The sequence below is a fragment of the Apium graveolens genome, unplaced genomic scaffold (genome assembly GCF_009905375.1).
Source record: "Apium graveolens cultivar Ventura unplaced genomic scaffold, ASM990537v1 ctg750, whole genome shotgun sequence".
Classification (NCBI taxonomy): Eukaryota; Viridiplantae; Streptophyta; class Magnoliopsida; order Apiales; family Apiaceae; genus Apium; species Apium graveolens.
This window is the reverse complement of record NW_027420377.1, coordinates 196,951-212,442: the sequence shown is the minus strand read 5'-3', so window position 1 is coordinate 212,442 and position 15,492 is coordinate 196,951. Positions and strand designations below refer to the sequence as shown.

Genomic DNA, 15,492 nt, shown 5'->3' with positions numbered 1-15,492 from the left:
TATCATCCCAAGGTATGTGTTCAGACCTGCAAGTTGAGGAGGTTGAAGTTTATCTTATTAATAGTTCTTTTGAAAAATTGCATATGCAGGTGCAACAATAAAAGAGCTATCTATGTGAGCATGAAGTTTAGCTGCTTCAAGAAGTTAGGACTTGACTTTATTATGCTTATGAAGGATTAGGACACAAGGCTAGTAAAAGATAGTGTCAAGTGAGAACATTTGAGAATGTAAAGTTATGTGTATATTATCTTCATGTATTCATTATGAATAACAGAGGTTCAATCAGTTGTGATACCTTGATATTCGAATATTTAGGATGTGTAATATACTAATATGAAATTCAATCGTCATGATATTTCATGGATGCATAAATTTGTTGTTTGTTGTGATTTTGTTTAGTTAATTATGGATTACGCTAAAATGGGGGAGGATTGTTAGATATTTTAGTGTAATTGGATTAAATAGTTGACCAATGTGGTGTGCATGCTTGTTTAAGTTTATTATGATTTTCGGTATTGGCGGGGGTTGGTGTTAATGTGAAAAGACATGTCTTTTAGACACAACTGCATACCTCAAAGGACGTGTCTTTTGGACATGTATGGATGTATTTTAGGACATGTATGGACGTGTCTTAGGACATGTCTTTTGGACACCTATATAATACTTGCAACAGATTTGGCCATCGTTATAGAAAAAAAAACAAAAGGTTGGTTGTTGAATTCACACAAAATACATCATTCTCTATACTTATATTCTGATTTTATCCGGTTGAAAAGTTTGGATAACCACCAAATTGTTTCAATCTGAAATTGTTTGTCAAGACTTCAGAATAATTGAAGTTATCCTCAATTTTTCTACAACAAGTTGCACCCTAGTTTGTAAATTATGGTATTTTTTAATCAAATCATCTCAATTTATCAACACTCATCTTTATGGTCCAAATAACAGCAAGTACTTGTTATGCCAGTCTTACCCTGATGAATATTCTTTATATTCTGATTTTGAACCATATGGGAATTGTTTCACATCACCGGTGTTTCCTCGTGGGCTAAAACATAAACATGTTAAGGTGCATATCTGCTGCAATGGAGTGATTTGCTATACGAAGACTCATAAAAATTGAGAAATCTATCTCTGGAACCCTTTTGTTAGAAAATTGAAAATCATTCATATGTTTGTAGAGGAACATTATCGCGAAGGTGTTGCAGAAACTTTTGGATTTTGCTTCGATGAGGAGAAAAGCGATTACCAGGTTGTGAAAATTAATTATACCACAGTGACATCTTTGGTTGCTGTGTACATTCTGAGGAGTAATAATTTGAAAATCATCGGTGATTCTTGTCCAGGTGCCCGGTTTCCGCTAAGGGGGCACAATTTAGTGTATACTAAAGGAACATTGCTCTGGCTGGTAGAGGAAAGTCAGGGCTGCAAGGTTGTTGCATTAAATATAAATAATGCTATGTTTCGAGAGGCCTTAATGATTTATAATAATTTTCAGCCTTCATTAGGTATATGGAGTTTCGGTAGCTGGTATCTTAAAGTGGATGCTAATTCCCTTGTTATCTTGAGCAGAATTGGTCTTTCTTGTGTTTGTATAGTGAAAGTATATGATGAAAGTCTTGAATTGTTATATACAGATAATGCTGATCAGAGTCTTAGTAATCACTGTTCTCTGTTAGGTTTCGGAAATACCGTGAAGCTCTCTTTCATACATACAAATTTACTCCGTTTCAGCTACCCAAAAGAAAAGATAGTTTCATATGATTTTGGGGCCAAACAAATGACAGATTTATTTTCCACCAGCAAATGTATTTTCTCTGCCAATTCTTTGGTTGAGACTCTTGTGCTACTAGATGAGAGTGACGAGGAAGTGGTTGGATGGTAGAAAATGGTTAAGATTCTTAAAACCTTGTTTCTAAAGACTTCGAACTGTAAGTAGCTTGACAAATTTTAATTTTGCACTGCATTCGTAGGATTCACAGAATTGTAGAATAATATGCCAACCTCAGGAGTTTGGTTCAAAGTTATTAAATGATTTTTGTGAATTGCTAGTTAATGAGTATTTTGTTTTTTGATGTTTGTGAACTGTTGGATTATCTTCATGTAGTTTGTTAAAAGTGCTCAAGTTCGTTAGTTGTACACACAAATTTAATTAGCACTCATTACCAACAAAGAGGGAAGAAGTCTTACCACTAGACTTTAAACTAATCCTCAGTTAGGAGCAACGCTAGGGATCCCAAAATTGTTTCCGGATGCAGAGTGTTGTATTTCAATTCCATGTTAGCTGTACAATGGTCTGTTCAGATGTCTCACTGGACGACAATGCCATCGCTGTAGTAGTGATAGTTGCCATATTGTAGTCAGGAAAGGTTATCATGCACACAGCTAGAGTGTTTTGATTGAAAGTGTTTGACATGAAACTATGAGACAATAGATACCTCTAGTGATCCTTACATGTTCTGGATATCCAGCTCGAACTATATCCTTATATATCGTAGAATCTCTTATGGTTATATTCAAAACCCTTGTTGAGCGAGTTTTGAGAATGTAGACGAAACATTTGTAATTGGAATCAGAATACATGGAAGATTTAATCAGGAAAACCTCCAGTAAAATGTCCACTAAAGTCTTTTATAGGATCATTCTCCTCCGAAAACCCATGGAAGATTTAATCAGGAAACTGTCGCCTAACTGCATTTTTTCCGATATGTTTTATCCTTGGATAGCTGATCTTGCTAATGAGCTCAATATACCTAGACGCATGTTTAATCCATCAGGTTTATTCTATCATTGTGTAACACATAGTCTCTCTGTTTATGCTCCTCATGAAACTGTTGAGTAATTAATCGAAGCTACGGTATGGTTCTCAACACTTTCTATGAAATTGAGCCTGCTTATGCAAATCATTAGGTCCTGTAATTTCAGTTCTTAAAAAAGGCTGAAATATCTAATGACTCATCACCTGAGCTGTTGGATAAACTTAGTATTTTAGACTAAGTTGTGAATCATTTTGAGATTCTATATGAGTGAGACACATTATGTGTTAGTGGTGTGTATTTATTGGAACGTATTCTCCTCTTCGAGGGGATTCCAACGCATATTTACACGCTCAAAATGAGTAAAAGGTGAATGAGAACTGATGTTCCAAAGTTTTACTTGTTAGTTTTGGAATGTTTTCTGACATTCTGTAAAATATTAAAATTGTGGGGGTATCTAGAATAGAAAATTATTGAATTTTCTATGAATAGTGGAATCTAATGAAACATTCTTGAAAATAATTGAAATGTGGGGGTATCTCAAAACTTGATACCAATACCTCTGTTGGTAGCATGAGATCCAAAATCAATTGAGATATTTTGGATGGATACATAGACAATGGTTGAGTCTAATAATATCCGATATATGAATATAATTTTTGAGATTCGTAAGAATACTATTACAGAGTTTAGGAATGCTTATGCGATAAGCTAGTAGATCCTAGTAGATCTGTAATTAAAAGTCATCTAAATGAACTTACGAGTTATTGGATGAATGTGAGGATGAACCTGCAGAGAACAAAAGACTTGGATAATTGCTAGTCTCGAATGTCTTGATAATTTGCTTGAAGGTGAACTCGTAAATTTAATATAAGCATTGCGCTTCTCGTATAATTCCTTGATAAGTGAATATATCAAGAGAAAATTTGACTATTACTGAGGGTCAACAAATCAAGATTTTCTAGCACGTGTACTAGAAAATGGATTGTGCATGTTCTCTCTATGTCCTTTATGGGGGAAAGGATGTTAAGAAATAGAGAGAGTGGTTCTATTTGACAAAATCTTGTTTAAAAAATATATAGATCTTCTTACGAGATAGAAGCATTAGGACCCAAATAAATTTTCAAATTGAGAAAATATATGTGGGTCTGAAGGAAGTATAAGGTCAGACTGATAATAAAAATATTACAGTCAAAAGTGACGACCTTATATAATTTATGAAATATTCTCGAGTTTTGAGAATAAGGTTCATTAAGATGTTACTAAAATTATCATATTGTGAAATTTAAAAGTGCATCAATGAACATTGAGATGGTCCATTGAGACGCTCTTTTTAAATAGATATTTGGAGAAATATCTATTTACGTGAACCTGAGGGTTGCTCTAGATAAAGAAAGAGTAGAAAATCTGTATTTTCGGTGATCATGTTGAGTGAAACAACATTGACACGAAATAATTGGATATTAAATTTGATATTGCTATGATAAGCAATAGCTTCAAATAAATGACATGGTTGCCATTTTGAGGACGCTCAAAATTGGTTGTTATGTGAATAAGGATTGCCGGTTTAAGGACGCTTAAACTCGGGAATGATGCAAAATGAAATTGCTGGTTTTTGGGACGCTAAAAGTTGGAAATATCAATAACAAGTGAAGCCTTAAGTAATAACTAGTAAAGTTATTTCATAAATGTGAAATATGTCAATATGAGATGTCAAACTGATTCAAAATCAGAGAATTGACAAGTGTGCATGTGTTATTTACACATAATATGCAAGTCATAATTGATTACATGTGAGTGATATGATCATTGCGAGAAGTAATGACAAGAGGATCATCTCTGAAAATCTTGATGAGATTGAAAAGTTTTGATTTGAAGATTACAATCTTCGTGACTTTAAAAGTCTTAGATGATACATGCCACATGTTGGTGATGTGAATTTTGAAGAGATCAACGAAGCTAAAGTTGTGATAGCTAGAATGGATTTATATTTATCCAAGCATAGATGAACAAGGATCTCTCAAGAAGGATTGCAAGTCTGTTGTACTTTTGAAAATTGTACAAAATTAGACATAGGCTACACAGTTGGTAAACTGGGTAGATGCACGAGTACAATGGAAATTGGTCACTTGGAAGTGATTGTAATAAGATTTAAGGTGTATGATATGTGCTCGTGAGCTTGGACTGCAATACGAAAGATATCTAATTGTACTATGTGAATATAGTATGTAAATTAGATATTTGACTTTAAGAACTTAAAATTCATTCGAGAATACATTTCACACTTAGCAGCCGTGTCATGGAAATCCTAAACTTAGCTCGATTCATGATGGAATACGAGTCTGGTGCATAAAATAAATGTAGTTAAAAGGCTGAGTAGCCACTTTGTAAGGATATTTCTAAATAACAAGGAAAATGTGTCTTCAATATGCATATATCGTGTAATCAATATGCAAATTGGGAGATCACATTATTGTGTATGAAATGGTATGTCTCACATCTATGATGAGGACATAATACCATTAAACAACTATTCTTAACGTGAATTATCATGATTGGCCATGTAAAGTCAAATGATAATGTTTAGATCCACTAACTTGATGGCTAAACTGAGCGAATCTGTTTAAGCCAAGGGAATCTAGTTAGACCGAGAGATAGTTGTCAAATCATCGAGAGGAATGAGCCTTTCCTATTGCTTAACGGCGTCATGGTGGACACCCAACCTTGCTGACTGGAGATCCCAAGAACTTGGTTCAATGGGACAACTAAATTATGATGACCAAATCACTGTGGGGGTAACCCCTGGCCTATTTCTATGATGATGAAATAGTGAGACCCGTAAGGTACGAGGTTAAGCTTTATGTTTTAATGATCTTTAACGAATACAAGGATTTCAAGTTTGAATACATAATATTCGGTTGAGTAAACGCGGGTTACTCTATAAGATAAAGATCACCTATGTAAGGAGAAGTATGGCCGCTTCAAAGGAGAATTGCAAGGCACAATTCTTTAGAAACTCTTGTAGAACCAGGACAATGTTCCAGGGCCAAAATGGATATAATCATGAGAACTGAATGAGTGAGGAAATATATAGTGATGAGTATGTCATCATTTAAACAAACAGTCGAACAGTTCAAGGACATCGCGTCATACGGTCTACCAGTAAAGTCGATATACTTATTCGAGCGAAGGTTCAAGGAGCATTCTCTACCTATCGTATGCTATATCTGACCGCCGGAACTATCACCAAGTCAAGCTCCACGTCCGTCTGTCTATGTGGTGCGTGCTACTGGACCATCAATCTTATTGGGGGATTGTTGGACAAACTTAGTATTTTAGACTAAGTTGTGAATCATTTAGAGACTCTATATGAGTGAGACACATTATGTGTTAGTGGTGTGTATTTATTGGAACGTATTCTCCTCTACGAGGGGATTCCAACACATATTTACACGCTCAAAATGAGTAAAAGGTGAATGAGAACTGATGTTCCAAAGTTTTACCTTTTAATATAAAAAGTGATTTTGTACCACATCGAGAGTAGCACAAACCTATTCCTTAGTTTTTCTTATAAATACCATGTACCACATCGGAAAAAAAACAAGTCCTTTCAAGCCTCTCTTTATAAATAGAGTCTTAGGGCACCAGTTTTATTAAGTCGAGGAAATAAGAGTCATTTCTTTCATTCTCGGTCCCTTTAGTCTTAAATTTTTCCAATATTCCGGTGATAATTCTCGGGCTCAGTTCAAGTTCGCTGAGAGTATATTCGATCTATCGATTATACTAGTATCTCGTTTTATCCTGGGAAGCAGGTCACTAAACACGGATGGTGCGGGGCAAAACTGCTTTAAAGAGACAGTTTTCTGGACTCGAGACTAAATCTAATCTTTGTTTGTTTTCTCAAACCCTTCTCCTAATTTAGTTGTTAATTCTTATATGCATATGTGATTTAAGAATTAGCAATATTCTTGTGAATTAGTTATATATTCAATATATATATATATAATAATGTCTTTATCATACAAGATTGATAACATGAGCAACACTATTATTTAAGTTGGCTAGATACTTAAGTTTCGGTAGTATGGTCCGATTTTCTGATGCTCAACTTACTGAAATTGCATTTTCTCTCGAAGCATCCAACACAAAATTCATTTGGGTAATTCCCAAGGGTGCCGAAATTCTAGAACCATGGTTGCCACCAAGGTTTAAAGAAAAAATTTTGAAAAATAACAAGGGCTTAATTTATTCAAATCTAACACAATTAAAGAACAAGTTTAAAATTAGAATTTGAAATACTAGCAAAATACATGTCACTTCAAATGAAAGTTTTACTGAAATTTCTTTTACGATTTTTTTTCCCAAAAAATTTATCTAAAATTTTTTTTTAGAGAAAATTTTATTAGGATCGGGACGGAAATATTTCTTGGAAATTTTTTCCCAAGAAATTTTTTTCTAGAATTTTATTTCCGGGAAATTTTCTCGGGATCGGGAGGGAAATTTTTTCTGAGAAACTTTTTTTCTAATTTTTTTCCCGATAACTTTTTCTTGGAAAATTATCAGCGATTCTTATCCAGGTACAGTTTTTCCATTAAGGGAAAACGATGTAGGGTAGGTGGAAAATGAGCAGGGCAGTAGGATTATTTCATTTAATTTGAATAATTCCATGTTTCGAGAGGCGTTATTAAGTACAAGTTTTCTGACTGCATTTTATTAATGAAGCCTTGGATCTTAAAGAAGTGGATGCTAATTCCCTTGTTATCTTGAGAACTAGCATAATGACCCGTGCCTCTCTTAAAGAAGTGCATGCTAATTCCCTTGTTATCTTGAGAACTAGCATAATAACACGTGCGAGGCACGGGTCATTTTCTAGAATTTTTTATGCATCATGCAATTATAATGTTCTTAGTTGTTTTATTATTTGTAAATGTTTTACAATGTCTAACGTATATTAAATACAAGTTGATTGTTTATCATCATGTATTATTTTCATACAAGACATAATGTGCCCATTTGGAAAATCTTAAAATAAGTAACTTATGACTTAAAATGAATAAGTAAATTATAAGTGATAAGTAGAAAAATATTTATAAGTTAAATAAGTGTTTGGATAATATAACAGTTGATTTTAATGGAAAATGTTACTTTTTGAAATTCAACATATGCATGTATGAAAAAATGTTAGTTTTTTATTTACACTATTGTTAACAAAGTAAGATTAAGTTATATGTGTGTCAGCATGTAAATTATCTTATGTTACATTTCTTAGTAAATTACGATGGTTTCAATTATTTATATGCTAAATATCTGATTTATGTATATGCATTATTAACATCTAGTGAGACAATTGATTACATAAATAACATGCATTTATAATTATTCAAACATTAAAATTATGTAATAAATAAATTACAATAATTTCTATATGGTATTCACATTATCACTCACAAAAAATTCATAACTATTTTTTACGCAATCAAGTACCATTTATGGTTGTAACATAAAATTAAATAATAAATTGTAAAGACTTGTTATTGATATTCTTGATTTTTTTTTCAAGAATTCAAAGGAAAAATTGTAATTATATCGTTATTTAAACTGTTTTTAAGTTTTTTTATTACGACTCTAATATTTCTACATATAATAATTGGATAACATTGTATACTATTCTTCTAAACTTAAATAGTTTTTTAATTCGATAAAGTTTATAAATATCAGTTGAACTGGTTAATTCCTTCAAATTATTGAACATTATATATTTTTTTCCTTTAAATAGTATAAAATGCATTGAATCAAGGGCTTTTCTCATAAATATCTAAATTTTATAAACTTTTTGTAAAAATACTGTCAGTTTTTAAAATATATTACAAAAATACAACTTTTCAAAAAATATTTGCAAAAATACGGAGGTTGCATTTGCAAGCATATCTGCAACTGTTAACAACCATACATGCAACCACAAATGCAAATTTGAAAAAATATGTTGAAAATTACATTTAGTTGCAAAATATGTTGTTCAGGTGGTTGCAAATGACGAAAAATGAATGCCCCTGCGGGGCCAATACTAGTACCAACTAAAAACAACCCCAAAATCAACTCCCTCATCATCACCCGTTGTATCCATTTCTCCACCTCCATCTGCTACGACATCTCCGCAATCTTCATCAATTCCGGCGCTGTCGTCTCGCTGACACTAATCAATCCTCCTCTGTCAATAACACCTTTCTCTGCATTACCACTAGCACCCACCGTACTAGACAGCTAGGTTGGCAAGTGTTGTTGATATGGGGAATTTTTCGTCAGTTTTGAACTGGTTTTGGTTTAGAGATTTGGAGAATCAATTTGTTCAACTGAGCAAGCGGAGAGATGAGTTTATGCAAAATTTAATTGACGAGGTCCGTGGCTCTAGTAACGAAGGGGAGGCTAAAACTTTGATTTAGGTGTTGCTGGATTTGAATGATGTCAAACCTGATTACTACAAAGACGATGTTATTATGAGATGGAGAGCGAGAGAGGGAGACCGAGAAAGAGAGGGGGAAGGAGAGAGAGGGAGAGGGCGGAGAAGTTTAAAAAAGGAATGGGGATGAAGATGGTATTTTTGCAATTTAATTATTTGTATGTTTAAAAAGATAGTAAATTTGCAAGATTTTAAGTAAGGTAGTAGAGTTGCAAATAAATTTCCAAAAGTTGGTATATTTGGCAAATTCCCTTGAATCAAATGCTATAATATAGTATAGATGTAACTCTTATTTGAAAATTTTAAAATATTAAAATAATTAAAAATATTTGTACAATATTTTCTTCATAAAAAAACATTGTTTATCAAAAATATTTCTTTTTAAAAGGCTAGTCTTTTTCAAGTGAAAAATGAAAATGAATAATAAATAGATTTAATATATAATCGTAGTTTTAACAAATCTCGTGAAATCTTATATCAAATTTCAATATTTTTAAAACCGGGACAACTCCCAAAAACAATAATACGCTACCAGTGAAGTTAGTAATTTTAATACAAATAATCAATTGACTTCATCCTATAAAGACCTTAAATACATTAATTATATTAACATAAGATATTAAAATATTTCACATTTTTTGTAAGATATAATCGCCGAGCATGTAATTTAAATTTACTAAATGTAGAATGTGACGATGTTTTTCGGTCGGGTCGTGTAGTCAAAAATTTAAATTTGTCGTGTAGTCAAATTTTGAGTATTTTTTTAACTATAGGCCAAGTTTTGATTTTAAATTCGAAATAAACTAAAATGCATTGACTCAATATAATTCGAACTTATCTAAATATATAATGCCAATATAGATTATATATATATATAAGCGATTCCATTTTCAATATTTTTTTGAAAAAAAATTATATATATACATTTAGTTACTTTTTATAATAAAAAATATATTAAAATTATATAAAATATATTTTCAAACTAAAAAATGATCAATAAATAAGATAATAATTCATTTATGTACTATGCCTAACTTTATATCTGGAATTAAGTTATTTAAAATTAACTGTTCAAATATTCAAATAACTTTAAAGTTAAATAAAATATTAATTTAGTACATTTACATATTATGTGTATGATAAAAAACACATGTGACAATATGGTGTAGTGGTATAAGGTTGTATAGGTGAATGAAGTATCTTGACTTCGATTCCCCCAAACCACACAATACCAAATTACACAACATATCAAATATAACTCATTAAACAATATATATATATATATATTCTTTTTTGTGTTGTATAATTTGTATTTAATGAATGAATATAAATAGGCTAGTTAGTGTAAGTTTAAAACGAAACGATTATACTTAATCCGTAGAATATTGTTAGTATATTTACAAATAAAAAGTTAAAAAATAACATTTATGTTGAATACAGAATTAACCAAAAATTTTGAATTTTATTTAAATAAATTATATGTACTGGTCTATATTATTACTGAGTTCACTACTAACTTACAATTAACTTACTCAATTTAAAAAGATAAAAAATGCATAATTGAAATGAGGATGACTTGCAATCATAATATACAATAATGTAAAATTTACACAATTGTTAATATAAAAGTTGATTTTAATGAAAAAGGTTAGTTTTTGAAATTCAACGTATGTATGCAAGGAAAAATATTAGTTTTTATTTACACTACGGGTACCAAAGTATCATTAAGTTATATGTGTGTTAGCATGTAAATTGTCGTATATTACAATTTTTAGTAAATTATGATGGTTTCAATTATTTATATGCTAAATATCTTATTTATGTACATTTTTAATCAATAATAACATCTAGTCAGACAAATGATTACTTAAATAACATGCTTTTATAATTATTCAAAAATTAAAATTAAGTAATAATTAAATTGCAATAATTTATATATGGTATTCATATTATCACTGATAAACAATATATATCTAGTTTTTATGCAATTGTGTATCAATCATGGTTCTAACATAAAAAAATATTATATATTATAAAGACTTATTATTGATATTCATGATTTTTTTCAAGGATTCGAAGGGAAAATTATAATTATATCGTTATTTAAACCGTTTTTAAGTTCCTTTCATTACTAATCTAATATTTCTTCCTATAATAATTTGATAACATTGCATACTATTCTCCTAAAATTAATTATTTTTCAATTTGATAAAGTTTTATAAATATCAGTTGAACTAGTTAATTCATTCAGATTATTGAACAATATATAATTTTTCTTTAAATAGTATAAAATACATTGAATCAAATGTTACAATATAGTATAGATATAACTTTTTTTTGAATAATTCAAAATTTAAAAATAATTCAAAATATTTGTACAATATTATCTTAATCAATGAATATTATTTATCTAGAAGAATTCTTTTTAAAAGGCTAGTTTTTTTAAAGTGGAAAATAAAAAATAAAATGATTTAATATATTATCGTAGTTTTAAAAAATCTCGTGAGATCTCATAACAAATTTTGAATATGTTTAAAATCGGGACAAGTCTCAAAAATAATAATACGCTACCAATGAAGTTAGTAATTTTAATATAAATAATCAATTAACTTGATGTTATAAACACCTCAAACACATTAATTTATATTAATATAAGATATTAAAAAAATTCACATTATTGATAAGATATTCTCGCCAAACTTGTAATTTAAATTTACTAAACATTCTGACGATGGTTTTCGGCCGAGTCATGTAGTCAAATTTTGAGTATTTTTTAAAGAATGAGCCAATTTCCAATTTCAAATTGGAATAAAATAAAATGCTTTAACTCATTATAATTCGAACTCATCTAAATATGTAATACCATTATAGATTATTTATATATAAGAGATTCTATTTTCAATATTTTCTTTAAAAATTATATATGTACATTTTAATAACTTTTATAATAATAAAATATGTTAAAAATATATGAGATACATTTTCAAACTAAAAAAAGATTAATAAATAAGATAATAATTCATTTACGTACTATGTCTAATTTTGTTTCGGAATTTAATTCTTTAAAATTAACTGTAACTATCTTTTTTTGAGGAATTCAAGTAACTATCTTTAAAGTTAAATAAATATTTATTTAACACACTTTACATATTATTATTATGTGTATGATAAAAAGCATGAGATTATGGTATAGTGGTATGGGGTTGTATGGCTGAATGAAATATATGGAGTTTGATTCTCACAAAGCACATCTTTTATATAAAAATTTATCACTAAAATTCATCAAGAGAGTCTTGAGTTATTATACACAGACGTGGATAAAAGGTTTAGTAATCCATTCTATGTTCTGTTAGGTTTCAGAAATAACGGTGAAGCCTTCCTTGGTTCTCTTCAAACCCCATTGAGCGAGTTCTGAGAATATAAGAGAAATGTTTGTTACTGGAATTAGAATACTTAAGAGAATGGTGCCCTGCATAGGGACAACATGGAGCTTTTCAGAAATTTGTAACTATGAAGTGAAGAGACTTTGATGGTGCATATTTCTACTGCCACTTAATGTGTAAACAGGTGAGTTATTTGAGGTCACCTCATAAGAGTATTCAAATTCGGCTATTGGATTATACAAATGCTTACCGAGTCTGTTTTTTATCGTATGTTCAGCTTCAGTAACATATTTTTCAGAAATTAAATCAACGTAGGTAAATTAGAAGGAGAAAAGGGAACCTGATATATCTCAGGCTTTTGATGTTTTTCCCCAATGTTTTATTCTCTCACCACCAAGTGTATACCATGCATGTCTCTTTCTTTTAGTCACAACTCTTCTGTTACAGCGAGTCTTAAAAATTCTGTTTCAGAATAAAATGCTACAGTTTTGATAACATATCTCAGGAAAAGAGGCTGAGACATATCCCAGCTTACCATTTTCTTCAACCATTCTAATATATATTTTATTGCACTATTTTGTTAGTATGAAACATTAGATCATGTCCACAATATTAATAGAGGCGCGTCCTGCTTATCACTGGATAATTGGTCGAGAATTGCTGCTGAATCTTCCGGTGCCCTATCATATCTTCCTATGCATCTTCTATACCTGTAATTCATATAGATGTTAAATTAGGTAACATATTACTGGATGATAATAATGTATCTAAAATTTCAGATTGTGGAGCTTTGAGGTTGGTACTCATGGATTAAACCAAAGAAACTACATTAGTCCAGGGTACTTTAGGATACTTGGACCCTGAATACTTACATTCAGGCCAACTGACTGAAAAAAGTGATATTTATAGTTTTGGATTTTTCCTTGCAGAGCGCTTTTAACAGGAAGAAAACCAATTTACATGGCTAATCCGGAGGAAGAAAGAAATCATGGCATATATTTGAGAAAAAAGTACTAAACATCCATATAAGAAACCAAATACTTATGCCACAGTTTACCTTATCGCAACGAATATTTAATATATTTTGATAGTCAACCATATAGGAATTGTGCGAAATCAGAGTTTCTTTGCGGGCTTAATGATGTTAAGGTGCAATGGAATAGTTTGTTATACCAAGCTTTACCAAAATCGCAAAGATCGTGGACTTATCTATCTCTGGAACCCTTTTGTTAGAAAACTGAAGGTTCTTCCTAAGTTTCGAGAAAAGTGTTATTCTGGAGAAGCCAAAAAAGCTATTGGATTTTGGTTTGATAAGGAGAAAAACGACTACGAGGTTGCGAGAATTAGTTACGCTGAAGTGGCATCTTCTGTTGATTTCTTTAGCCTAAGGAGTAATTCTTGGAAAACTATCAGTGATTCTTGTACAGGTGTCCATTTATGCCCGATATTGGAGCACAATGTAGTGTACACTAAAGGAACATTGCTCTGGCTGGCAGAAGAAAGGTCAAGACACTGGAAGACTGTTTCGATAAATTTGAATATTGGCATGTTTCAAGAGGCGTTAATAGGTACTTCCTCCGTCCCACTGGATTGTTTACATTACTTTTTGGCACGCTTTTCAATGCTCGTTTACAGTATACTTCCATAATATTATTATTTTTTTTAATTCTGAAAAAAAGTTTCATGTTTAAACTTTTATTAAAAAAAATTTAAGAAAAAACATTATGAAACTATACTTTATTGAAGCCTCAAAATACGCGCAAACAGTGTACGTAAACTATCCAGCGGGACAGAGGGAGTAATAATTTTCAGCCTTCAGGTTTATGGTATCTTAAGGAAGTCGACGCTAATTCTCTTGTTATCTTCAGCACGAATGGTCTTCGTTGTGTTTGTATGGAGAAAGTAGATGATGAGAGTCTTGAATTGTTATATACAGATGTGAATGAGAGTCCTAGTAATTACTTTTGTCTGTTAGGTTTCAGAAATAACGGTGAAGCTATCATTCGTATAAGCAAATTTACTCGGATTCAACAACCCAGAAATTTGATAGTTTCATATGATTTTGGTGCCAATCAGTTGATTGATTTTTTTTTAACCAGCGAAAGTTCGTTCTCTGCCTATCCTTTTGTTGAGACTCTTGTGCTCCTAGATGAGAGATGAGAGATGAGAGTGACATGAATGTGTTTGGATGATATTTTATTCTCCCCCAACCAAATATATGTTAGAAAATGGAAATTTGAGAACACGTGTAATATATCTTCTTAACGTAATTTCCGGTTAATAACAAGTGGAGGTTGTTCCTTGCTATAAGGACACTAATTTTCATATTTGGATCTAAGACATTTTCTTAGTGAAATCCATGTAGAAATAAGAGCAAGAATGCTTATTTGTACAAGAGTTATTTCGGTTTTAGCTGAGAAGCATATTTTGAAATTTATGCAATGTTCAGGACCTGAAGCTAGAGGTCATGTGCTGAGATAAGTTTTTGCAATGTTCAGGGCCTGAGGTTGGAAGCTCAGGACCTGATGGTATGCTGAAAACGTTTCTGGAATGTTCAGGGCCCGAGGCTAGATGTTCAGGTCCTGAGGTGCTGAAAAGTTTTGTTTTGTTTAGGGCCTCAGGCTTATGCTCAGGGCCTGAACTGGAAACCAATTGCTAAAACTATATAAACATGTTTTGTATAAATAAGTATATTATATATTAATATTTGAGTGAGGATTATTATTATTTTAATAATAATAATAATAATTAGACTCTTATACAATATATAATATATCATAATACATACGTTACTTTTGTAGAAAAGAGCAAAAATTGAAGTGTGTGAAAATCTGAGAGGGAGATAGATTGGGGAAAATAGATAGAAACCCTTGAACATCATCTCTCTCGCTCTCTC

At 31.1% G+C, this 15,492-nt stretch overlaps 1 protein-coding gene across 1 annotated transcript; it reads left to right on the top strand.

Moving 5' to 3' along the window:
* The first annotated feature begins 13,737 nt into the window (after positions 1-13,737).
* LOC141704168 (F-box/kelch-repeat protein At3g23880-like) lies at positions 13,738-15,255 on the top strand. The gene is made up of 2 exons (XM_074507478.1): positions 13,738-14,164; positions 15,095-15,255. The coding sequence occupies exons 1-2, from the start codon at positions 13,738-13,740 to the stop codon at positions 15,253-15,255; spliced, it is 588 nt and encodes a 195-aa protein (XP_074363579.1).
* The last annotated feature ends 237 nt before the right edge of the window (positions 15,256-15,492 follow it).

Excerpts from the sequence above, each read along its gene's own strand:
- LOC141704168 (XM_074507478.1), top strand. The coding sequence starts at position 13,738 with ATGTTAAGGTGCAATGGAATAGTTTGTTATACCAAGCTTTACCAAAAT. Across the intron at positions 14,165-15,094 it reads GTTTCAAGAGGCGTTAATAG|GGCCTGAGGTTGGAAGCTCA; the intron begins GTACTTCCTCCG and ends TGCAATGTTCAG.